The sequence below is a fragment of the Natator depressus genome, chromosome 7, assembly GCF_965152275.1.
Source record: "Natator depressus isolate rNatDep1 chromosome 7, rNatDep2.hap1, whole genome shotgun sequence".
Lineage (NCBI taxonomy): Eukaryota > Metazoa > Chordata > Testudines > Cheloniidae > Natator > Natator depressus.
Window position 1 is genome coordinate 83535776 of NC_134240.1, and position 25526 is coordinate 83561301.

Genomic DNA, 25526 nt, shown 5'->3' on the forward strand with positions numbered 1-25526 from the left:
GACCATAGCCCAGCAAGATAGACAGGAGAATGCAGGAAAGGGAAAGGGGATGGGAAGAGTGATCAAAGGGAGACAAAAGGAAACAGAAAGTTAAGGCCCAGATCCCCAAAGGCATTGGAAACAGGCAGCTAAATACCTTTGAGGAGCTGGGCCAAAATCCATCAGATGTCATTTCTAGAAGCAGCACCTCTTAGTGGCCACTGAGAGCAGGCATTGCCAACACCAGAAAGGATGAGTTAAGGATTTGGAGCATGTTTTATTTTAAAAGTGACTATCATAGTGGTGAAAGGTACAAGATTAGACATCAAAGGGAGATGACGTCCAAGGATACTAACAGCATGGGAAGCAGGAACATTATCAATCCCACTCCTCACTGAATTCAACCTAAATTCACCACCCAAGCCAAAAATCTGAGTAAGTGCCCCCAAAATGAGTTATAAGGGTTCTCTGAAGACAACAACAACTTATAGGGACAGCTGGGAAACCTCTCCACCCCCAGGCCTCTTGATAGCCACGTGATTCTTTGATAATTGTGCCCTATTGGGAGCATGTCATCTAGTTAAATAAAGCTGCATGACATTAAGAGAATTCCATTGCTCCAAACAGTGAGTCACATAAAGCATCTCTCTTCTGGTGTAAGAGCTCGGACCTCCGCACAGCACATCTTGCAGGAATTTCTGTATTTGCCAATGAGGGGTTCGTTTTCAAGCAGACGGATGAAGACTGTGAGGCTCAAGCTGTGAAACTGTGTTTAACATTGATCAAGAACGTTAAATATAGCAAAGCAAAAAACTAAGCTCTCACCACAACTCAGACTTTGGCCCCAAACCTCCATCCTACCACCTTTAAAATAACTTATCCAGTCACAATGTTTCAAGAAATTCCTTCTCTATTTTTACCCTCTCTCCTTTCTACAGAGCAAGCTTTGACAGACACATCACACATTTGCGCCAGAGTTGTCGATCCACTCTTACATGATGTCCTCATTGGCCAGGGGCCTGGTTACAGCATAGAATGTGCAGACAGATGGGAAAGACCCAACAAGAACGCAAGTAAGTAAACACAGCCAGTGGGCTTTGCCTCAGGTGATGTATTCACTCTTCCTATGGTAAAGTCTTTCTTTTTAAAGTGAATTTAGTGCTCATGAAAGGTGCCTGACTGGCAGCTCTGATTACCCACCACATAGCCAACAAGTGATGGTGACTTGCAGGGCCTGATTCCCCCTTCCTCTGTACCCTGCGCTATTACTCGTGCAAAGTGGGGGTAACTTACTCACCATTCTAATGGGGTAGTGATTTACATCCACTTTACAGTAGTGTAAATGATGAGACAAGATGCAGGGTAACGGAATCAGACCAATTGGATCCACACAGGAAACCGTGATTTCTGGATGGCATCATCATCACCTGAGCACTCCAATCCTCCAGCTTCCTCTAAACAAGAACTAGTAACAAACATGAAAGGCTCCACCTCCAACCAACAGTCCCTATAAGCCATTCATCACCTTTTCTTTGCCCCTATTGCTTCATGACTCTTTGCAAATTTTTTTTTATCAGCTATACTTAATCTTAAAGAGCAGCTGACATCACATGGGAGACTTTTAAAATCCCATTCTCTTCAGAGGTAATTCTGCTCCCAAAACATGCTGCATTTTTGGTGTGTCTCTTCACCTCCTTCTTTACTACTGAAGTACATAGGCTTGCTAATAGAATCTTTTCTTTGTTAAGATTTATTTGCTCCTGCCTCCATTCCATGCTGTGTTTGCAACAACACAACTTGTAGCTGTGGAAATGAGTATGATGTTACAAGAAGGAGACAATGCTAAAGAAAGTTAATTCTTACTCAAACATATACAAAGTGTCAGTGCTTTACAAACTTTGGTCCTGATCCTAAAAACACTTCTGCATGCACTTAACCTTATGCATGCAAGTAAAGAAGTCAGCAGGACTATTCATGTGTGTGAAGTTAAGCACATGCTTAAGTGTTTACAGCCTCAGGGCTATAAATAAGTCACACCTCATGCCCAAAAGACCTAACAATCTAAAAAAGAGAAGACAAACACACAGAAGACAAGACACAGGACAAAAGTTCAAGAAAAGGAAGATTTAGGGATTGTTATTTACATCCAGAAAAAATCAACACCTACTTTCACTAAGTATATTCAATTAAAACAATCTACACATCTGTCTTCAAATCAAAAAAGTTAAAAAATTACAAACCATTACAGCCATTCTAACCTCAATTCACCTTTATCCCAACTCCATTTTGCCCTGGTGCTTTAGCTCATAAGATGTGAGATTGTCTATTTTATCCTTTCTTCTTCGCCTCGCCTCTTTATCTCAGTGCTAGGGGAACAAGTGGCTGATAGCAAAATCAATTTATTTTAAAGATAAATCTCACCTTTTCCTGTTGCTGCTAGGAGGGAAGGGGGAGAAAAATTTGAAATTTGAATCAGAACTCAGTTCCAAATGTTGCAATTATGGATTCTCTGTACAACAGACCAAACCATCCAATTATTTTACTTAAAGGAAAAGCCTACAGAAAACACTAAACCTAACTAATACCTTAGCCTCACTTCAAAGCCTAAGGCATTAACTCTCATTGGACCCCCTAACACTCATCAATGCTGAATGTAAATCTGCCAAGAAGATAGTTGCCTCTGTTTAAGTGATCACTCAAGCGATTTTTCAACATTTTTAACCTTTTTTTTTGTTCACTGTTGTTGATAACAATCCATTTGGGGGAGTTAAAACTGAAACTGGCTCCTTTCTGACAATTCTGTTTCCTCCAACACATTTGCCCATGCTGGCTTGTTACTGTAGGGTTTCTCAGATGTGGCTGGGCTGCTGGCACTGATTATTTGTTTCTCTTTTTTTCTCACTCTTATTTTTTTTTTTAAGGAAAAAGAGCAGACTTCTCTGTGAAAAGTTAAATCATAAAGACAGACACCCTGTAAGTAAATAGTAGGAAAAAAATTAAGCAGGCATGATGTAGGCCTAAGAACTAGACAGCATCATTTACATATATTGTCATGACACTTAAGGTTCTAGAAAAGCAGGTGTAGAAACATTGGATGGGGGCATCTCAAAATCGACTGAACAAAGCTGACTCCCCCCTCCTGATTCCCTAGCCCCTCACCCCTTTCTCCACAGCACAGCATGGATGGGAAATGCTCATGGTCCTTAGTTCCCCACACCCTGGAAATGATGACTCTCCCTGAGGGCAAACGGTGATCTATGGATATTGGAGGCTAGAGTGATCTAGTCTGGGCTCCAGGCAGTTACAGGGAGCTCTCACCAGTTTTTCAAATATAACTAGATGAAAGTGAGACTGATTACACCCATGAACCAGATAAGCTTTGTTATCCCTAGACACCAGCTCCTCTGACACACTGAGAAAGAGGGATCCAGGGGGAGTAGTGCTTAGAACAAAGACTGGACATCAGAAGACCTAATTTCTAATCCCGTCTCTGACAATGTGTCCTTGAGAAAGTCACTTAACTGTCTTTGTAACAAAACCTACTTTACAGGAGTACTGTGAGGCTTAATCAGTTACTGTTCATGAAGCACCTTGAGAGTTTCAGGTGGAAGGTGTTATAGAAATGCAAAGTATTACTATTATCATTACTGGTTTCTTAAAACTGGCCTTCCCATAAAGGCATCCTTACAGTATTATGACCAAGTACAAGATCTTTAATTGCACTGAAACCAGTACGGAATTCAAAAACATGCCTTATGATACTGAAGAGAATAAATGAACTCAGTGACAGCAGACTTCTCCATTTCAATATTTATCCAGGGAGAGCAGACTTGGGGTTTTCGCTGCACCCAGTCACCTGCATTTTTATTTTTCTACAGATAAAACACAAATCATTTCCATTCATTGGAACAAAATTATGGAGCCGATTCATCCCGAGGTACTTTCACTGGATTTAGGAAACTCTAGCTGCCAAATTCTCTGGTGCTTTAGGGCATAAAGAAGCCATTAAGCTTAACAGAGCTCCAAAGGATTTTCACCAGGATTCCTCCCACTTCCCAGCACAGGTATCATGGCTGAGCAAACAGTGTGGCTAGCAGTGATTGCCAACTACCAGAAAGCTCCCTGGGAGCTGTGGGTAGCCAAGCACAATCTAGAGCAGCCCAGGTACTCTAAGAAGCACCACGAACAAATATACACCTGGTTCAGGGAAACACAAAGGTTGCTGAAAGCACCCCTCATCAATCAGATTTTGTGCCCTAGCGCAGCTCAGCCAGAGCTAATGAAGCATGTGCATGCAGCATGTCGTAAACTCACACACTCACACACAGTCCTACCTTCATTATGAAGATCCTTGTGTGATTCTGCTCTTTCCTGTCTGACAGCGGATCTGCGGTAGACCACATGTGCCCTCCCATTCTCTTCCTTCTCCTGCTGCCCCTTCTCCAAAGGCTCAATGAAAAACTCACTACTGTCCGTCCGAATCAGGCCAGCCTAGAATGCACAAAACAAAAATGGGAAAAGGAAAGAAAATACATATACATTCACGGTACTGCTAAAAGAGTGCATTAAAGGGAACATGCAGACATGGAGTGAAAAGGAACACCAGAGTACAAGACCACCCCCATAACAGTGTGGACAAAGGCAATTTGCATTAAACTCTTTAACACTAGAGCATCACTGCTCGCTGCAAAAAAAGAGAAAGGAAGAAAATATAAAAGTCTCATGTGCAACAGCCAACTCCTAGAGTAAACTTGGATACTGTATTTAATCAATAAACTATCGACAATGACAGCTGGTGATGGAAATCAGGATAATTTGAAGCCAGCAAATTCACTTTACTTATGACCTTAAATTCGAAGGTACACACTTGTACATTCATTAGCCCACCCTTCTCAGATCTCACGTTATTGCCAGAGACATTTTTGCCAATATCCATGGAATTTGGAAATTAACTGATGCAACTACTTGCACAGAAAGGTACTACTCAACCAGGAGTGTGGCAGTTTCAGTCCCTTATGGCATAAGCTCTTTAGAGCTGGGACCTGTCTTCCGTGAATTTTCTCTGAAGAGCCTAGTACACCTGTATGCGCTATAAAATAAAATAAAATGCACATCAACAAAGACAGAACGTTAGTGACATGTTCAGCTGTTTCTACTCCAAAACACTGTCTTATGTTCCATGATAATTTACAAAAACAATACCCACATACTAACCCCTAAAGATTGGAATAATCCTTATGATACTGCCTTAGATCCCTTTAGACACTTCTCAAAAGCATTTTAAACACTTTTGCAATATTTAGAGTTATTCACTCAAAACTGTGCAGAAATTCCCATTTCAGCCCCAATGGGGCAGATTTCCCCTCCTTGTATCCTCCATTGACTCCCCCTTCTCCACCACATGAAGGGCAAGCTTGCTATCTCCATCTGTAGCCCTTTACAATTAAGCCCTGCCCTATCCATTTGATGCATTTTACCATAATGTCAACTTCCACCTGTTCTTTACCAACATACTAGCCTTTGTCATCTGCCAGTATGTTGCTTTCTCAAACACCTCCATGTTTCCTCCAATGCCACTCCTTATGAGTGGGAAAAACTCTCTGAAAAGATCCACAAAGCCTCTACCTTATCCTCCTTCAAATATCTCCTTAAAAGTACCTTTACTGTCATGTCTACAATACTGCTGATTAGTTCAGCCCTCTTCCTATCGTACAATGACGTACTCACATTACTGCTGTCTTGTCTTGGACAGCAACTTTGTATCATTCACGTTTTGCATCTTGTCATAACCTAAATCGCAAGTTCTTTGGGGCAGGGACTGTCCTACTATGTGTCTGTAGGGTGCCTAGTATAATGTACCCCCAATCCTTGACTGGTGCCCTTAGGGTGCTACTGCAATACAAATAATAATTTCCCTTTGTTTTCCATACCCCACTATTCCCCTTACAGTAACGTGGAATAACTCATCACTTTCCACGAAGGGCCTTCGTTTGCAACCCTTCCATCAGTCCAAGTAGCAGTATTTTCTTTGGGAGACTCAAGAGAGGTATCTATTCAAATCAAATTTGTTTTGCAAAACTCATTGACAATCTATCAGCGAAGATAGACTGAGTGGGCATCTTTTAGCTGTTTAATTTCCTTTGACTCTTGACCACCGGCTGTAATAAAAGGTCCCTCAACTTCCCCTTCTTGATGGAAAAGAGGAATGAATGAAAAAACAATTTCAAACTAAGCTCCTTATACGGTTACAAAATCCCTTTTCTTCTGATCAGTTACAAGTGTTTCTATTTAACTCATCCACACCCTGGGATCCATCATCTATCATGCAACCCTGCTTTCAAACTCTAGCAACCCTCCAGGGCCATCCCCAAAGAGGAGATGGTGAGGACAGAGAGGGAAATCAGCCATTCTACAAAACATATTAACTCCACTCACAGCTACAAGAGGATCATCATCCTTGGCCATGAAGCCTTTTGAGAACATTGAATGAAAATCGACTTTATAAATACAAAGTATTATGACTAGTAATACCTCCCAGACAAGGAAAAGATGTATGAAATAACAAATGTTATTAGAAATGTTTTCTGGCAACCACCTGTTCTTAATTAGCATTAAGCTTCCATTACATTTACCTTGAAATTGACCAAATCAGTTATGCACTGAAACTCCAGCTGGCTAGGACCTTAGGCAATCAAAAGGAAATCACACACTGAGGGATGCCTAGTTTTAGCAAAAACAAGTACAAGGGTCTAGCGGTCACCAAGTCCTTACATCATATCACTTTTACTTCATCCAGCATCCAAAAAGCAAGTTCTCTCACAACACACACATCACAGTGCCCTTGGAGACTCAGTGGCAGGACTAAATATCTTTCACAGTTTTAAAAGTTTTTTCCCCTCATTATTAATCAACAGGCTCCTTCAGGAGTTTGAAACTTAACACTGTCATGTTATGAAAGTTGTTGGCCTCCATCATGCACATGTATGCTAATTTGTTCCTGCAGGCTTGCCCATGAATGATGGGCTGTCCACACTGGCTTATTATTTTATGAATGCCTGTGAGTACCAGGCTGAGCATGCTGGTTTGTTTCTATAATATTGCCTATGAGCGCTGGGGCTGTACATACTGGATTACACATCAATACTAGGCTAGTGGAAATTTTTTTAAGTGCATTGAAAAGCACTGTGTTTTACAAGAAGTACAAACAAATGACTGGACTTGGGAGACATATTTAGAAGGGATAGGAAAGGCAAATCAGGGGCCCTTCTAAGCTGCCTGTGTCATTTGATTCCCTTCATATTTGTGTACAGTTGTATTCATCATGGCACTAGCCAACCTGACTTGCTTGTACTCCACCAAGTTTTGTTAGCTGCCCCACTTCAGTTTTGTTAGCTGCTTAATGCTTTTGGAAACAAGTTTTTCCCCAGGAAAATAGGTATATTTAGTTGTTCTAGGATCGTAACAATGGCCTAAAATACCATTTCTCAGGCCCTTCCCGTTTTACTATAGCCTTATGAAGGTCTTCTTTCAGGCTGCTTCCCATAGCTCCGATTAGCTTGATTACAACTGCAGACTCCGTTACTAGTTGGTGGCACAGCCCAGGATAGACTTGATCAATGCTGCTCTGACTCCAATCCCTCCTTTCCTCTACACCTGCCTTTTTTCTTCCTTCTCTTCAGATTCCCCTTTTCTGTTCTGCTCTCCCCCTATGATGTAATCTTATGAGAAGCTAGCTCATCATTGGGTGGTGCAGTTCTGACAGAGGTAGCTTTCTACCTGGATTCCTTGGGCTTTTCTTTAGCTTCCATCAGCATAGCATCTAAACATTTTCCATTCATTGTCTTCCTCCCACTGAACATCTTATTGTTAACAAGTGGGATGGTAGAATCAGTGTGGTCAGCCAGTCATTATTCTCCTCTTCTTCTCTCCTCCTTTTCACATCTCTTTGTTCCCCACAACTCCTTTTCTTTCTCCTTCTTTCAACTCTTACTATTCTCCACCTCCACTCCTTAATCTATTTGCATATTACAATCCTATGAACTAAAATGCCTTAACAGTCTTGAATCTTATTATTAAAACTTTAAATATTCTTCCTGGCTATGAAAATTGTGCTTTCCAAAGTGGAACAGGACCACAGCAGTAGTTTACTGCTCATGGAAACATCCACTGACCATTCAACATTATATAGGATTGATTTAATGACACAGCCCACCTGTTACACAAGTATCGTTTCTTGGGCTTTTCCTTACTTCACTACTTTAAAAATAGAACATTTAACACAGAGATCTTTGCCTTCCCTATAGTCTCCTGTACTCCCTATGCTATTATTGAAGAAGGCTATGTTTGGACATGGGCTTCTCACCTTTGCAAGCCAGCTCCGCCTGTTTGATCATGGAGTGTGAACTCATGACTTTCTAACCATCCTATTGGCCAAGGAGTGCTGAAGCCACTCATTAAGGGGACAGTCAACCAAGTTAGGCCCCCAAATGTACCACTCTTTGAAGGAAGATATATCCCAGGAGGATTCTATTATTTTATAGATGTAGGCCTAAATTTTCAAAAGTCACTAGTGATTCTGGGTGCCTCAGTTTCTGGGTGCTGAACCTGAGACACCTTAAAGGGGCCTGATTTTCTGAGGGTGTGTGCTCAGTACTTTCTGAAAACCAGACCCCTTTAAGATGTCCACTTGAGCACCCAAAATCACTGGTCACCAACTAGGATCTACCTAGTAAGTCTACCACGAGTACGCTACCTAGAAAATTTAGGCCATACACATACACGTATGTGAAAGGGATACACAGGAGATAGTTGCATAACTATGTGATAACTGCAGAGCCATATGGTATGTTGCAGATATCATGCAACCTTCAGCGTCACAGGCCCTTCCACGTTTCTGGGTAGTACTAGGGCATCAATTTGTGTGTCCTGTTGGTGCCAGCCATCTCAGCTCTTCACCCTAGTTCTCATAAACCCAATTACAATGGCACCAGAGAATTACACTGTCAAAAAATGCAAAGCCATCCTACTCCATTTTTCCTTCAGATTCCTAACAACATTATTATGCACTCACAGATGTTATACTTTTTAAAAACTCTCCAAATTTGAAAAATACTTGAAGACACTTGGTGACATTTAAAGGCAACAAATGTAACATGGATAAAATACCTTACGCAACACATCACCTGGGAAAAATCCTATGAATCAGCATACTGGGACAACCATAAACTTAGTCCAGACAAGTGACATTTAGTTACCTAGACCCAGATCCCCAAAGGTAATTAGGTGCCTAACTCCTACTGAAATCAATTTTATCCTATAAATGGAATGTGCTTAACAAGGTGCTATTGCATACCCTGAATTTTAGCTATAGCTTTCTCTTTCACTGTATTAAGATCTTTTCCCACCATTGTCAAGTGTTCAAGATATGGAGAAAGCTCATTAGCTAATACAGGGAACAAAGCACCATAGAGTTGCCAACTTTGCATTTCAGAAATAAGGGACTGTTTTCTTAGCACCCTTGCCCCACCACTCCTCCCAATATTATTAATCAATAATAATAATAACAATCAGTACTCACCTACATTCACCGGGGTACTTCTTGCTGCTTTTTGAAGCACTCAGCTACTCCCGATCTTGTTGTACAGAGATGAAAAAATAAGGGAAATCCCTTGTAATAAGAGGCTGTTGTAGTCACAAGGTAACTCCTATTGAAATGAGTGGGAGTTGGGAGTCTAAATAATTTGAGGATCTGGGCCTTACTACCTGCTGGAACTGTACTTAAAAAGGCTGGATATGTTGCTTGAATGGGGTATCAGAGTTGAGTATCAAATGAAAATTAGTCTCCTGTTTCCATTTCCTACAAATGCCACAAACTGACAAAAGGAATGCATGTTTTGTCTGTCCTACCCATCGCTTTGCTAAATTCTTTTCTGCTTCCCTTAGCCACTTACTAATAACAGTACTGATTAATAAATAATAATACTCTTGTCTGTCATTTTTTTTCATATTTACAAAGTGCTAATTCACTTCATAATGCTCAAAACTAAATTGGTTGAAAATTTTTGAACAAACTTTAAAAATAATAACAATAATAACTGACTGTTTTTCAAAATTGAAAACTTTCACAAAACAAGTCTGAGTTTTCCTTTTTCAAAGTTTTTCTGAGATTTTTTTTGACAAAAAGTGTAACGTTAATTATTCTTTGATGTGGTTATCATATTTTGTTTGTCATTTTTCACCTTTCATTTGACATTTTCAGTTTTCTTATTTTTTAAAATTTATTTTCCATTGCCAATTTTGATAAGCCAAACAATGCAATCATTTCCAAACAGATCATTTTGATTTTGAAGGTTTTCAATTTAAAAACAGAAAAACTTAATTTAAAAAAATTGCTGATTTGAAAAACGAAACAAATTCCACTGAATTTTTTATTTTAGTTTAGTTTAGCTTAGTTTAGTTTCCAAAAACAAAAGAGCTTTGCTTAAGTTTTAGAAACCTCTGTGAAATTTCTGTTGGTGTTTGAACCAATTCTATTTACAATATCCATAAAAGGTAAGTATTTATTATTTTCCCTTTTTTAAAGATGGGGTAATAAAGCACAGAGGTTTGAGCCCTGACCCTGCGAACTCTTACACATATGCTTCAGTTAACTCACATGAGTAGTTCCACCGATGTCAGTGAGACTCCATGAAGTCAATGGGAATACTACATTAAGCATGTGCTTAAGGAAATCACTGAATCAGGCATTTAGCCCCAGATTTTTAAAGATATTTAGGCATTGCTGTGCTCAGTATTGCAACGCCTACCTGATTTAGGAGCCTATGTCTCATTTTCAAAAGGGATCTAGGTGTTTAGGATCCTAAATCCCTAAGTGCCTATGTCTCTTTAAAATCTCATCCTTAGTGACTTGAGCAAAGCCACATAGTTAATCAGTGGCGGAGATAGGGTTAGAATATGGGAGTACCTGGTTCCCAGAGCGCTTCTGCAGTTTTGAAATTGTGCACACAGCTAATTATGTATGGTCCGAAAAAAAGTCACACTTTCTTGTCAATTAGATACAAAATCCATGATGGCCTTGGACAAAAATTACTTGCCTGTGTTTTTTTACATTCCTGTGAAGCTAACTGCTGTGGAATAATATTGAGGCAAATAACTCAGTAAAATTCAAAAGAGGATTAGACATTGTGAGCCAGATTTTCAAAGTCAGACAAATCCAAATTACTGCGCTTGCCTAATTTATGTTTGCAAATCTTTGATGCATGTGTGTAAATCAACTTCTTGTGATGCTTAGCTGCCCATGCATTATGAATAGTTGATTATGGTATGCACATAGAAGACTCCCATGTATATGTTAGACAAGTGCAATAATTTTGGCTGCTTCATTTTTGAAAATCTGGTCCTATATGAGAATACACTATGAATTTACACTAAGAACAATTAAACTTCAAGGGCTTTCAATCCTTATGTTTTGGAGTATAAACTGGCAACAGGAAGAAATAATCCCCACCTTCATACACGATAGCGTCATACATTTTTAGTAGTGCATTATAGCGGGGGAGTTTGCCTTGTTCTGAAGCATCCAGCCTTAGTCAAGAGAAGAGATAGAATCCCCAAGTAGTCACTGGGCAGTTTGAATGTTAGTCATGTTGCACACAGGAACATCTTTCCTTCAGAAAAGAGACACTGGTGTGTTTAGCAATTCAAGCAATCCTATTGCCTGAATATACCTGGTTGATTTTGAATTTTCTTTTGGAACTAAGTCACAGCTGTACATCTGCTAGTGACATATCCCAAATCAAACAAAAACAGGAGCCTAATGTCATAATTTTACCTCTCCTGACGGACCCAGGACCAACCATTTCAGTGAACTAAATCACGTGTTTCTCTCAGGAATCTTCTCTGCAGAGCAGCTCCAGAGTTTAAGCAGCTCAGAGTCGAGTGAGATTGCTTAGCACAAAATCCTGGTAGCCCCAGGACAAGACAACAGCAGGCAATCCTTCAGCAATCATTGCCAACGTCTGCAACCACTGCCAGCTGCCTGCGACCACTGCCAGACGCCTGGTACGGGTTAGAGCTTCAGCAATTAGGGTGAAGAGGGGGAGGTGATTACATCTTAAGATACTGATGATTTCATTAATTATAAATTTGAAAAATCACAAACTTCAGAGCTTCCCATATCAGTGTAGAAACACTAACAGTTTCAGTACACAAAAATTCCATTGGCTTTTTGCAATACTGGTGTTCTTCTACCACTGGAAAAAAGAGGAAAAAACAATAAATAGCCCCCTTAGCGTACTGCTGTTGTGGGAGGCACGGGGATATAAATTGCAGTAGATTGAGTATTACCTAAGGAAATTACAAAGGAGCATTTTTACCAGCAGGAGACACAGAGTCATTTGTAAAGTCTACAGTGATGCTGAGTGTAAGCTTCCAATCCATTTATCAACGTGCAGAATTCCCACTGCAAGGCAAGTGAAACACTAATGACTAATGTGCACACTTAATCTATAATCAAAGTATTCTAATAAATAAAAAGCACAAATCACAGCGGCCTTTTGGGTTCTTGAAAGAGAAGGAAGGCGCTTGGAATGTACAAGTTTGCCCATTCTAAAACGAGTATTGCTTTATTTAAATATTTCAGCTGTGTAAGAATTAGAGTGACACAGCAAAAAGCTCTCAGATGCAACAACCCTGGTTCAAAATCCTTAGCCTGAATCTTTACAAGAGGTTTATTGGGTCATCAGTGATGCAATGAGTTTACCACTTCTGGTCTTGCCCCCACATCTCGACTCCATCCACTTACATCAGGAGATCCAATAGTAACACACCATTTTAAGTGCCACACCTGTCCTAGTGGACATCAGAAAACAGGGGCTCCATTCTGCCCCCCACCATCTGCAAATGCAGCGTGAGGGTGCCTGTCAGCATCAGTCATCGTCTGTTATTCTCTCTGCTCCTCATATTCTTAGATTACATGGGCATTCTGCACACAAGCCTCCTCCCTATCACTATGGTTAGGGCATCATGAGGTAGTTCCATGATAAATGCATGAAAACCTTTTTATCACAAAGCGCCCAATCCTCAAGTGTGTGTTAAAACAAATCACATTGTAAAAATGGCACAACTTGCAGGGGTGCGAATTAGAGCTAATTATAACCTGATTGACCTGACTTGTACATTTTTTAAATACTAACTAGAACTAAATCTGTCTTGGCAAGATGGAAATATTGTTGCTAACTTAAGAAACTCACTGTTTTATGGAGCTGGCTGTAGTTCTCAGTCAAAGATAATTATCAAAGCAGGGCTCGCCCTAATCAGTCTTTGTGACAGGATTCCACCATAAACACTCGCAAATATATTTAAAACATTACAGTAAACTTATTTCTATCTAGGCTCAACCTTTACAAAGAGTACTGGGGAAGAAGATTGGAGGATGAGCGGGGTTTGGGAGGGGGAATGTTAGTTCTTCACTGATTGTCAATGTACACTGAGGGACAGTGGAATTCACAGAGCTGGAGAGGTGCCAGCCTTCCGAATGGAAGCCAGACAGTTGGGCTCAGAGATGGCCCACAGAGCCAAGGGTAAATGTCTCCCCCCATTAGTGTTTCCTCTATAATCAGTGGGTAAAAGAGGCTCAAACACCCACAAAAATATAAAATTATCATTTCATCTGGATAAACAGTACTGGGAAGAAGTGATACCTGAGCAGAGGTGCCATCCTTCAGCTTAGACATTAAACTGAGCTCTCTTTCACCTGGAAACCCATCAGTAAGGATTCATCCCTTCTGTGGTCCGTTCCAGTAGAAGGCAGCATTGTGTTAAGCTGGCAACTGCGTTGGCCCACATTACTGGTATATAAGCACAGAAGCTGTCTGTCTCCTGGGGAGCTGATCTCTTGACATATTTCTAAGGGCCAGATTCTGATATCTATACTCATGCTGGGTAGGTGCTTACTCCAGGAGTAGTCTGACTGAAGTCAATGGTGCTATTCAATTAAAGAAGGGGGAACAGAATCTGGCCCTAAAAAGGGTAAAGGATAAACCTGTCGCCCTGACCTACATTCCCTCCTCTGATAAACAGGTTCTGATGTTTGACAATTGTTGTCATGAGTGCATGATGGCTGCGGCATTTAGCTGGAGAACTCTGCATCTGACCCATCACATTGGAAAGTAGCGTACAATTCCCTAAATATGAAAGGCACTACTCAAAACCAAATTCTGTTCAATAATAAAATTTATTGCACAGATGGTATGTTTCAAATGAGACAATGTATTAAAAATATTACAAAATTAATAGCCTTTTTGAATATGTTATGGCATAGTACTCTGCACCTTAAACAGATCCCATATGTCATAATCTGGGCAGCAGTGTAACACACTTCCAGTATATTTTATACATTGTTACATGTGGAATAAATTGTAAAAAACACAGCAAAGTATGGAACAAATATACTGAAACTAAATTAGAGGCCTTTTTAGCCACTTGGATAACTCTAGACCAGTACATTACTTGCAAATGAATATGGCTTGATCCAGCACACTTCTGCTCAGTGAAGTTACTGGGAATTGAGGTCTCTATCTGCCCTATTTACCCTGTTAGTCCTGCGTCACAAACTCAGGAACATGCTGAGTGGTGATGTGGGATGTGTCTAAATGTTCTTCCCTCAGACTTTAAAGTGGGAGCCAAATTCTCCCCTCAAATATGTTTGCCTCGTTCCCATTAAAGTCAATGTGAGTGGGACGCTCATTTATCCTGAGGGTAAAATTTAGTCCTACAGCACTTTGGGTTGAAGCTGAATGATCAGGAATCAAAAAGATTAGCTTCAAATGTGAAGAGAATTATTGAAATGGGACCCATATGTACAGAATTAGTGCACAGCTATGTCTGAGAAACGTGACTCCCCTGCAGACTAAATTTCCCAGCTTCCTCCTTTGACTTGCTCAATCTTCCACAAAGAATAACAGGCTATATAATGAACCCATGACCCTGCAACCAATCAAATGAAAGCTAGGTAGCTATTTTTTTTTAGCAGATTTAATGGTCAAGAAAAATTAGAAAACAGAACTGGGTTGAGCCTGGCACAGTAAAGGCAAGAACTGTGCAAGTTTTTCCTGCAAATCTTAGCCAGCACACCTCAGTCTTGATCTTCAACATCTCCTACTGCTTTAGTTCTGGGCTTCCACGCGACCCTGTCTATGCACATCAATCCTGACCTGCAATAACCTTCCTGTTCTAGTTATGGACCTCTCCTTACCAGAGATTGCCAACAGGGCAAAAGTGTGCCAAAATGAGCCGTGGTTTTGTGACGTCTACGAACAGGAACTATTCTGAACTGTTACTTGTGCCCTAAATTGGAATTTTAATCTAGGTCTTGCAGAGGTGAAAGTCAAGGGGAGAGAATCACTCCACTAATTAGCTCTTCAACCAAAATAGGGCCTCATTTTGATCTCACTTACATCACTGCAAATTAGGAGTAACTCCATTCAAGTGATAGCGTTACACCCCGGTAAAATCAGTCTCAATGAGATTGGTATAAGGCCTATAGTAAGCAATTAGATACACCTCCTATGAACCTTTAAATAAGTGACCTGTCTCCCTCCTAACACTAAGCCCATGCTCCAGAAATTACAAGCATAGTCCTAAAAGACCACCATCTACATTTTGGGGTTCAACCCTTCTCCTATTGAGATCCATGGCAAAACAATCATTATATTCAATGAAAGCAGGAGTACCCCTTGTGGAGGAACTTACATAGTGCACAACCCTGGGGAAAAAAGATTCAAAAAGCAATTTATTTATCCCTTCACTTTCTTTTATTGCTGCTTCTTAAAGACAATGGGACCTGATTTTCTGTTGTTAAAATGCTAGCAGTCTGATGTGGTAGCAGTTTACTCTTACTTTGCCCTAGAGTAAATGACTAGTTGCAGGATAACAGAGAATAAGACTCACTGATGTATAAATGAATACATTTCCACAACAACCTAAATTCTTCTTCTGATGGTCCCTGCTGTGAAGACACAATCTTGTGTTCAAAGCGTCAAAACTGGCAAACATCAAAAAATGGCAAAACTCCCATTGTCTTCAATGGGGCCTGGATTTCACCCCAAGTCTGTTCCCCTGGAATTGATTGTGATGTCACAAATTCAGCATTATCTTGTTACTGCAGCACCAAAAAGGAGAAAGAGAAGTGATTTAAAGGAGAATAAACCTTTGCTTCTAAAAAAATATCCTTGATTATTAGCAAAGAAAATTATGAAATACGCAGGCATTGATCACACTAACTAGTGGTCAAGTATACTATTTTAGCATTTCTCCCCAAAATGGGAGTCCATCTTTACACCTGAATCCAGTGTCTCATATAACAGCAGGATATGCTCTCTCCTCACCAGCAAATGACCTCTGCAATTAACAAAACACCGTGACAGCAAGATACGCAAAGACACGCAGAAAAACCGACAAGGGCTCTGCTGCTGATCTGGGTCTGTGCAATACTCAGTTGCTCTAATTACTGTTCCCATAAAAATACTTGGAATATTAGCTCACTTTCATTTGTGTGTATATATATATGTAGTAAAACACTGCAAAAAAATGAGATTCCTTAACTTCCAAGAAAACTAAGGAGCCTGCAGAGGACTGTGTCTGGAGGGGAACGTGTGATGGCAAGTCAAAAGATTATAGCTATTCCACTCTCACTGTTTCTGAACTCAGGGCCGCCTTTGAAACGAATATGGAAGACAAGGACTCAACAGCCTATTACAAAAGTACCGGAGCTACCCATGACAAAATTTTCCAACACAGGTGCCTATAGCTAGGCATAAAAATGGGAGATGCTGTGGGCTCAACACCTTTGAAAATCAGGCTACCTATTTACATGTGTAAATATGGATTTCGGACAATAATTTTAAGCACTTTCTAAATAATCGTGGTCCCAGTTCCCAGTTTTGACACAACATAATTTATCTGTACATGTTCTTCATTTGACTTTATCAACACTGTGTGGTACATCTACACTGCAATAAAAGGCACACAGCATGGCCACGGCTGGCCTGGGTCAGCTGACTCGGGTTCGCGGGGCTTGGGCTGTGGGGCTAACAATTGCAGTGTAGACGTGCTGGCTCAGGCTGGTGCCCCGGCTCTGAAATCCCACGAGGATGATGGATCTCAGAGCCCAGGCTCCAGCCCAACATCTACATTGCTATTTTCAGTCCTATGGACTGAGCCCCGTGATCCAGAGACAATTGATCTGGGCTCCGAATCTCTGGGCCACAGGTTTTTTATAGCAGTGTAGATGTACCCTTAGTGGCCCACACAAGCTATACTGGAATGTAGGAGCTATATTCTCTTTTTGAAGTTCATGGATAACTGCTAGTAAAGTTAACAATTACAGGACACGTGCATAACAAAGGGAAATGCAACATCTCTTTGGCCAGATTCTCCCCTATTAAAGGGGCAGGTTTGTACAGCTCCGCTATGTGATTATGTACATATTCTTCTAGATTTCCCAATTATCTTACTGCCTACCTTGTAAATCAACACACCCACCTTTTCTAGGCTTAATCACATCTGCAAATACAGTGTGGTTATGGTCAGAAAAGCAACTATAAATATTACCTTGAAAATTCTGCCCATATCTGTTCCCTGAGTGTCTGCTGAATTTCTGAGTTTTATTTAGTAAAACCAAGCTTTTATTCCATTCACTTATAGGTCTACTATGGGGGCCAGATCCTCAGCTAGTGTAAATTGTCATAGCTCCAGTGAAGGGAATGGAGCCAGGACAATTTACACCCGCTGAGGATTTGTCCCTGCATGCAGAAGAGCAAAACTAGATAGTACTTTGGACAAAAATGTCATTTGACACCCTGAAATCACAGTCTGCACTTAGGTCCTGTCCTTCTGACCCCTCCTCTCCCACTTGGAGATGCCACTCCCATTCCAGGGACTTGGACTAATGATGGGAAGGAACTTGCTGCTTGGGGCAAGGAACAAGAAATGCAATGTAGGGAAAATTAGCAGCCCTTTTCTTCCCCATGAATCTACTTGAGCTATAAAGAAAGAAAGAAAATACCGAAAGGCAACATATTTATTTTTTAAAAGATTTAACATTTTGTTTTAATTTAACTTGGATGACAGGAGACACCAAAAAGTGAGTTGCAGCCATTGGAGTATATGGTTACTGAAGCTCTGAAAAGCAGCATACTGCAATTCTACTAATCTCGCTCTGCAAATCAGCAAAATCCAATGAATCCTGCTCTGCAAATCAGCAGGTCCTACAGAAACACTGTTTACTGACCATTTTTGAATGTATGGCTGAAGATACAAAATCCTTTATCCATCTACTACAAGAAAATTTCTGGACAGTTTAGTATGTCTTTGGGCTCCCAAAAGCATGGGTCCAATTAGTGGTATGTGGTAAATTAGCCAATGGAAAAAGGCATTCATGGACCTCTGACAAGGCTGAGAATTGTTTTACTCACTGGGTCACTGACTATGTGAAGAATGAGAGAATAAGCTGTTACAGGGGTAAAGGGGAAAAGAAGGAGCATAACTATCAGTGGACCATGACAAGAGGCAGAAGAAAAACTCCTGAAAGTCAAACAGGAAAGAGACATTGATCTCCACTCTCAGGAGCCAGTAACGGGGGAGTCTCTGCATACCTACCCATTAACAAAGTAGAGCTGTCCTCCTCTTAAAATCTTAATTCTACCCTACCAGCCACCATTCCTTTCCTCCAGGTGAACCAGAGCTTTGATCACTACACCAACCACTGCTTCCAAAACGTTATGTCAAACCTCTCCAACTTCTACAGCACACTGCATTCTGCAGCAAACTGTAATGCAAGGGAAACATCCACAAACAATTTGTTATTGAATTCAATGCAGCAAAGACCTTTTCTGAAATTTATTTTAATATTTAATTCAATACAAAGACTTCCGTTCAAAAATGATTTCTCCATGCTGCTCCGAAATTTTGAATTTGTTGCAAATTCCAGCACAATACACAAACCCCTGCCAACGTGAAATGAATAGGTCATTTTCGTCCATTTCTTATGCTTGGCCTATACACAGATTTTGTACTGATTTAACTATTTTGGTTCGGGTGTGGTTTTTTTTACCAATATAGTTATACCAGTAGAAGCCCTAGTTTGGATGCAGATACAGAATGATACAGGTAACTTATACTAGTTTAACTTATTACCTTTCCCGTACAGGAACAGTTATCCCAGTATAAAGCATCTTTATATCAGTATAACTACATCCAGACAAGGGGGGATTGTACTACTTTAACTATACCAGTGTAGTTCAAACAGTACAATTTTTGTGGGTAGACAAGCCCCAAGTATAGGAGCATCCACATCACATGCTACCTCCACAATTGGGGCTATTGTCATTAGACTGAGCAGGGAGCCTGAGGACTGAATGGGGCGAGAGAGGGAACACCTCTGACCTCCTGCGGTGAACTCTCCAGGTCAGAGGTGAGGTATATTGGTTTCAACTCCACCTACCCAGGCTTTTCCTTTCTTTGGAGCAGAGGATTTCAGTCTCCAGAGCTGTCAGCTGGGCATCCTTAAGAACTAGATTCATTAAAATGTAAAGAAAAGAGGATCTGCATCCCAGATTGCAGGTGGATACAAATCCCAGGCTAAGAGAATACAGATATCAAACAGCACAAAGGGCAACCTTAAAAATGTGCACTTCTGAAGAAAAATGTGTGAGTGTTTTGAAAGTGTCTACCATTTCTAGTGGAATCCATCATTCTGCACACAGGAAATCTTGCAGAAAATCGGAGAATCTTCGACTTGCATTCTTGTGACCCAGGCAGAGCTCAGCTAGTCTAAGGGATAGCACAGTGATGGTGAAATCAGGCAGCTCAAGGAAGCAGTGTGATAGCATCACTAGAATAACTATAAATAGTGCCTTCAGGTACCCAAAGAGAAACTGATTGAACATCCCATCAAGACCTAGTGCCACAAACAACTGTTTCTTGGAGCAGCTCATTTGGAGCAGACGTTACTCTTGATTTGGGCCTGAGTAAAACACAAGAGTTGATTAAGGAGTGGCAGTGAGTGTGGCTGAGCCACCAAAAGCAGTAACCCATAACATAACTGTTTGACATCGTCATGGGATCTGATCGGATCGTTGCACTTGATGTCAGGTTAAAAAATTAAAATCCATTTGCTCAGAAGGGAGGTTCCTGAATATAGCTCAAGTGATACTATGACAAAATAATTTATTTGAGCATAAGCTTTCGTGAGCTACAGCTCACTTCATCGGATGCATCGGATTCATCGGATGAAGTGAGCTGTAGCTCACGAAAGCTTATGCTCAAATAAATTGGTTAGTCTCTAAGGTGCCGCAAGTCCTCCTTTTCTTTTTGCGAATACAGACTAACACGGCTGTTACTCTGAAATATGACAAAATAACAAATATTGGCATGTGGAATAAGGAATAAATGGAGTCAGACACAATATGAAGGGCAAATATCCAAAGATGTAATAAATAATAAGGAATTTCCCAAGTGTATCAAAAGAAGCCTGTGGGAATATCAGTTGTACAAAGAAGTGATGCAATAACTCAAAAACTTAAATACTGTAGCAATAAATTAGCAATACTAGAGGTAGTTCACCTATCAGTTCTAAAGAAATTAAAGTCTTGAAATATTAAGACTGAGCTATTAACAAAAACATGTAAGTTATCAGTGAAAAAAGTTACTATAGTTTGCTAGAGAAAAGGAGGGCAGCAATAGAATACCTGTTTTTCAAAAGGTGCTTAGTGTGATCTCAGGAATTCTGTAGATCACTGAACCTTACTTCAGTATCAGGAAACATAGCAGAGAAATTCCTTGGAAATAAAATCATAAAGCCAAATGAGTATAACTTGATATGAACCAGCACAGCTCTTGAAAGAACAAGTCACACCGCTATAACCCATTAGACCTTTTCAAAGGAGTTAACAAAATAGTGTCTAAAATGGAACCAGTTAATACAAAGCATTTACACTTTCACATTTTTGTAAATGAAGCTCCTCACAAAAGCTTATTGAGGCAACTTGGTAGCCATTTAGGGCTCAGTGGGAATTACAAATGCTCCAGCATGTGCTCAGCCCTTCGACTGGGAAGTCTCCACCGAAGCCTTGATCCCACAATGGGCTCCATGTGGGTGGTCTCATGAGCCTGCACAGAGCTCACTACAGACCTGAGGCCTTAATACTGTATTACTTTTACTTATTAAAAGCTCAGGGACTTTGTCTTTATACCTGTCTCTAAAGTGCCTAACATATACTGTTGGTGCAATACAAAAAGCATTTGTGGTGATCATCACCATCACCGCAGGAAGAAAGTGAAAAGTCCTCTTATGGATTAAAAACTAGAGCAAAATTAATGGCCCGTTCTGAATGTGGAAAGTGATTACTCCTAGGCTGCCCTCGGGATAAGAATCAAGACTGGCATGGTTCGATATACACCATTTATTAGAAATCTGGAAAAGGGGGTGAATGTTCAGGTGGCAGAGTTTGCTATAAACAGAATGAACACAATTAAGGTTACTCAAGATTAGAGACCATTTTGAGAGAAGATTGCTCCCCCTCCATTGCACATCATAATGAGAAGGGACCACAGCTTGGGCCTGGAAGCAGACTGGGGCAACACAACATGCTCTCCTGCCCCCAAGCTCACAGAAGTCTCTTCTTACTAACAACGTGCAGAAGACATCTCCTTATACTAATCCAGGAATGCTGTCAAGCAGAACTGCAGCAGAGCTGGGGAGCAGCAATCCGACAAGGCAAACACCCCTGGGACATCCATTGGATTTGGAGTGGATTTCCTAGCCAAAGCTAATGCTCATCCAAAGAGAAGAGCAACTAAAACTATTAAAGACATATGGATGATTCAGAGTAAGAAATTATCAAAACATTTAGCAGCACTTCATTTGGGAAAAGAATAGTATGAGGAAATATCATAGAGGTATAGAAAATAACAGGTAGTGGAGAATGTTTTGTAAGTGGTGTTTTTTGCCCATTCCTATTATTAAAGGAAAGGGGTCAGTCAATAAAATTAAAAGTTAACAAAAGAAAACAAAACTCAAAGAACATGTTTAATGTGCAATTTACTATCAAGCTGTGAAACTCCCTGATACAAGACAGCAAAACTCCTCCATTCCTGACTTGGTTGTAAACTAGTAGTGGGTGAGATGATTTTACATTGTTTAAATACACAGATATACATATATATTTTGTAAACCACTATGGGGGCTTACACTTACATTATCTCAATGTAAGACATAATTATTACATTAACTTTGTAAGGGTCTAAAGTTATATGAACAAAAATGGTGCCTGCAGTTACACTGACTAGGACAACAATAACAAAGGCTGTCTGACTAACCTCATGCTTCAGGGCATAATATAGGAGAAGAGACTTGTTGCACCACCAACATTGACCTCTCAGTCAATTAAACAAAGCTGATTGTTTCTAAAGAGGCTCCAATCCTATGCTCCTTACCCAGAAGATTGATGCAGAAAAGCAAAAATAAGAGGACCTATAGGCAGTGAGAGATGGACATGAAAGGCAGAGGAAACAGATATCTTCAGGGCAGAACCTTTTTGAGGGAAATAATAGACAATATACTGTAGGCCAACTAAGGGAAAGCTAATCCATGGCAATGAGCCAATGAATGACAACCTGCTGCATGATGCCATGGTCAGCCTACTACCAGATAACATAGTTAATTGGATCTGTAGTTCATCTCTCAAGAGTACCACACACAGGGCACTACAATTCAAAATCTAATGAGACACACAGAGTTGGCCAGAAGGTTCCTGCCCTCAACATTCTCAAGTGGAGAGCAAGTTTCTAGGAAGCCTGGCACTGCTGTGTACTGGAAGAGAAGAACCAGCGGGGTTAACATACATGGAAAAATGTCTCCTTGGCTTTTACGTTTCCTTCTGTACTAGAAATAACCTCACATTATAGAGCTGGTCATGTATTTTTGGCAGCAGGAGGAGCACTGAGGGCACGTCGGGAGCAGACAGGATCTCCAGGGCAGGAGAAGGGCATTGCAAATAAGCAACCAACATCTTCCTGTTATACTTTTAGATGGAAAGTTTAATTTTAGCAACAAACCAATATCGTCAAACTTGTCATAGGCCTCTTTGCTCATTCCTTGGGTCGCCAGCAAAGAGGTACTAGAAGCTCTGATGCGAGTTGCTTCGATACAAAGCCAAAATTAAATAAGCAATCATAGAAAGACAGCAAAGGTTAAATAATGAGGCAGAAGAGAAAGGGGGAACATTTGTCCTGAAAAAGGGTGATCTGCCTTCTGCTTACCAGTCCATCACAGTTGCTGATAGCGACAGTGGCACCCGGCATGCCTGTGACGTCCCCAGTGAAGAGACACTCCTGCTGGAGGGGCTCTCGGAACAGCTCTTGAAAATCTTCCTGCCATTCAGCAGAGGCTCCAGGTGGCACAAGTCGACGGTTGGGCTTCAGGCGGAGATGCAGTTCTTTCCCAAAAACCGTGACATTGAAGTATAACAAGCGATTTCCAGCTCTGCCTTGGTGCAGTGTCTCATCCAGGGTGCTGCGGGCCACCCTGTGCCGAGCAGAGGGTGGGGTGGAAGGATGGCTGGCTTCAGGACTGCCTGCTGCCACTAAGCCAGATACCATGTGCGAGAGGAATCGTCCCTGGCAATCTGTACTGAAGGGCACAATCACACCATACTCACTTAGCTTTCCAGACAGGAGGTGCTCTAGTGGAAATAAATACAGATAGAAAGACTTCAATACATTCAAAGCAAAGAGCAATCCTTTGTAAATGTGTTATGAAAAGTGTTTCCTCCACGGTACTGTATGTTAATTTCCATATGCATCAGGAATTTCATAGCCATTTCAACACTGGATTTTCTTGTTAAATTAGATAAACATGTTTAAGCCAATAAACTTTCTCCCCCTCCTATAAACTCCAGTTTACTCCGTGTCTACTTTGTATTTTTAAATTAGCAGGCATATCAAATGTAGCAGAATAAAGTCATCCTGACATACACTTATGCCTCTTGCATACCTAACTAACACCAAGCATCCAAACTATTTATTGTTCAGCTTCCATCTAACATTACTTCTCAAAAATAAGGAATCCCATTAAAATAAAACTATATCAGCATCAATTTAGAAGTGTTTGCTATGGACCCCCAGTAGGATACACACCTCCTTATTGCAATTTCCTATCATAATCGACATAGCACAGTTCCAGCCAGTTACATAAAAATACACCTGTCAAAACAGCCTAAAACACCCCTATCGCCTAAATCAGAGACGGCAAAAAATAACCAGTGGGACATGCAGACAAATAGAAATTACAAGCATAGGAGTCTAACATTTTCAACTCAAATATAGAAATGTATCTTTTTAATTGGCATGTTATTGCACAGATTTGACACACCACACACCCACACTAAGTAAATTTAGTATGACAAAAATAACATGGGACACGGAAAGGTAACCTGTGCTTTCAATGAGACTGATGACTGAATTCCAATCCTGCACTCTAACTTTTTAGGCAATTATATTTTCCCATGCACACTTAAACGCCAACTAAAATTGCTTTGCAAATCTGACAGAAGGCCTGGCACTTGTAATAGCAAGCGTGGTGATTTCAGTTTGAGCCTTTGATTGCCACTCCCTGCCCCCATCCCATCTTGAGAGTGTAAATAAGACTTAGGTAAGGAGTGGGGGTTATGCAAAGAAAGTATTTTTCTGCACTTACTGGCAATATGGAAAAATGCTAAATTCCCACCGGTTTAAATAACTGAAAGCCTAAAAACAGTTCAAAGGAAGGGAAGATGGATGGATGGACGGATGAACACACAGATAGAGAGATTCACACTGGAGCCAGAAGAAAAGGAAAGGAAATTAAACTCTTAACATTACACTCGTTTTCCCCTCTGTCCAACTCCCTTCTGTGAGCGCCCACTGCAGCCCTGTTGGCATTGCTCCCGTGAATCTCCCTTTCTCCTTCTGATCTCACGGATTTAAGTGATGTCTGACTGCTTTAGGTTAAAAAGAAAAACCACCTCCATCCGTGAGCGAAGGGAACTCTCCTACCTTCGGGTTTTGCTGCCTTCGCTGTAGCAAACCAGTAGCTGAGAGGAAACAAGCAAGACAGCATCACACAGAGATAATCCATTTGGCGCTGGCGAAGCGTTTTCTGGCGGCTCCAGGGAGCAGCTCTCCAGAGGCAGAGGGAGTGGAGTTTCTTCCCCTCGGCTTCCTGCTGCTCCTCCGGGAAGCCGGGCGGCGAGACGGGCTCTGGTGAGCTCAGCAAGGCGCCCTCCTCTTGGAGCGCTGCAGACTGGCAGAGGCAGAGGCGCACGCAGAGCAGGAGCCGGTGCTGCTGGTCCCCGCCGCACGGTGCACAAGTTGGACAAGCCCCCATGCAGCTGGCAATGCAAAGTGGGGAGGAGGGAGGAGGCGCTGGCTGGGAGGGAGCCCGGGAGGCTCCTGCCGCCGCCGCTCGATGCAAGGCTGGTGCCAGCTGGGGGGTCCGCGCAGTGACGCCG

General features: G+C 41.1%; 1 protein-coding gene across 1 annotated transcript in view; it reads right to left on the reverse strand.

The window, feature by feature from the left end:
• The window catches only part of ADAMTS14 (ADAM metallopeptidase with thrombospondin type 1 motif 14), a 99656-nt gene extending 74350 nt beyond the window's left edge, over window positions 1-25306 (reverse strand). The window contains exons 1-3 of the mRNA XM_074958940.1: window positions 25072-25306; window positions 23299-23720; window positions 4314-4470 (exon numbers count right to left, since the gene is read on the reverse strand). Of these exons, the coding sequence (XP_074815041.1) occupies window positions 4314-4470; window positions 23299-23720; window positions 25072-25153 (661 nt within the window). The 5' untranslated portion in view covers window positions 25154-25306. The remainder of the gene's footprint in view (window positions 1-4313; window positions 4471-23298; window positions 23721-25071) is intronic.
• Window positions 25307-25526: the final 220 nt, after the last annotated feature.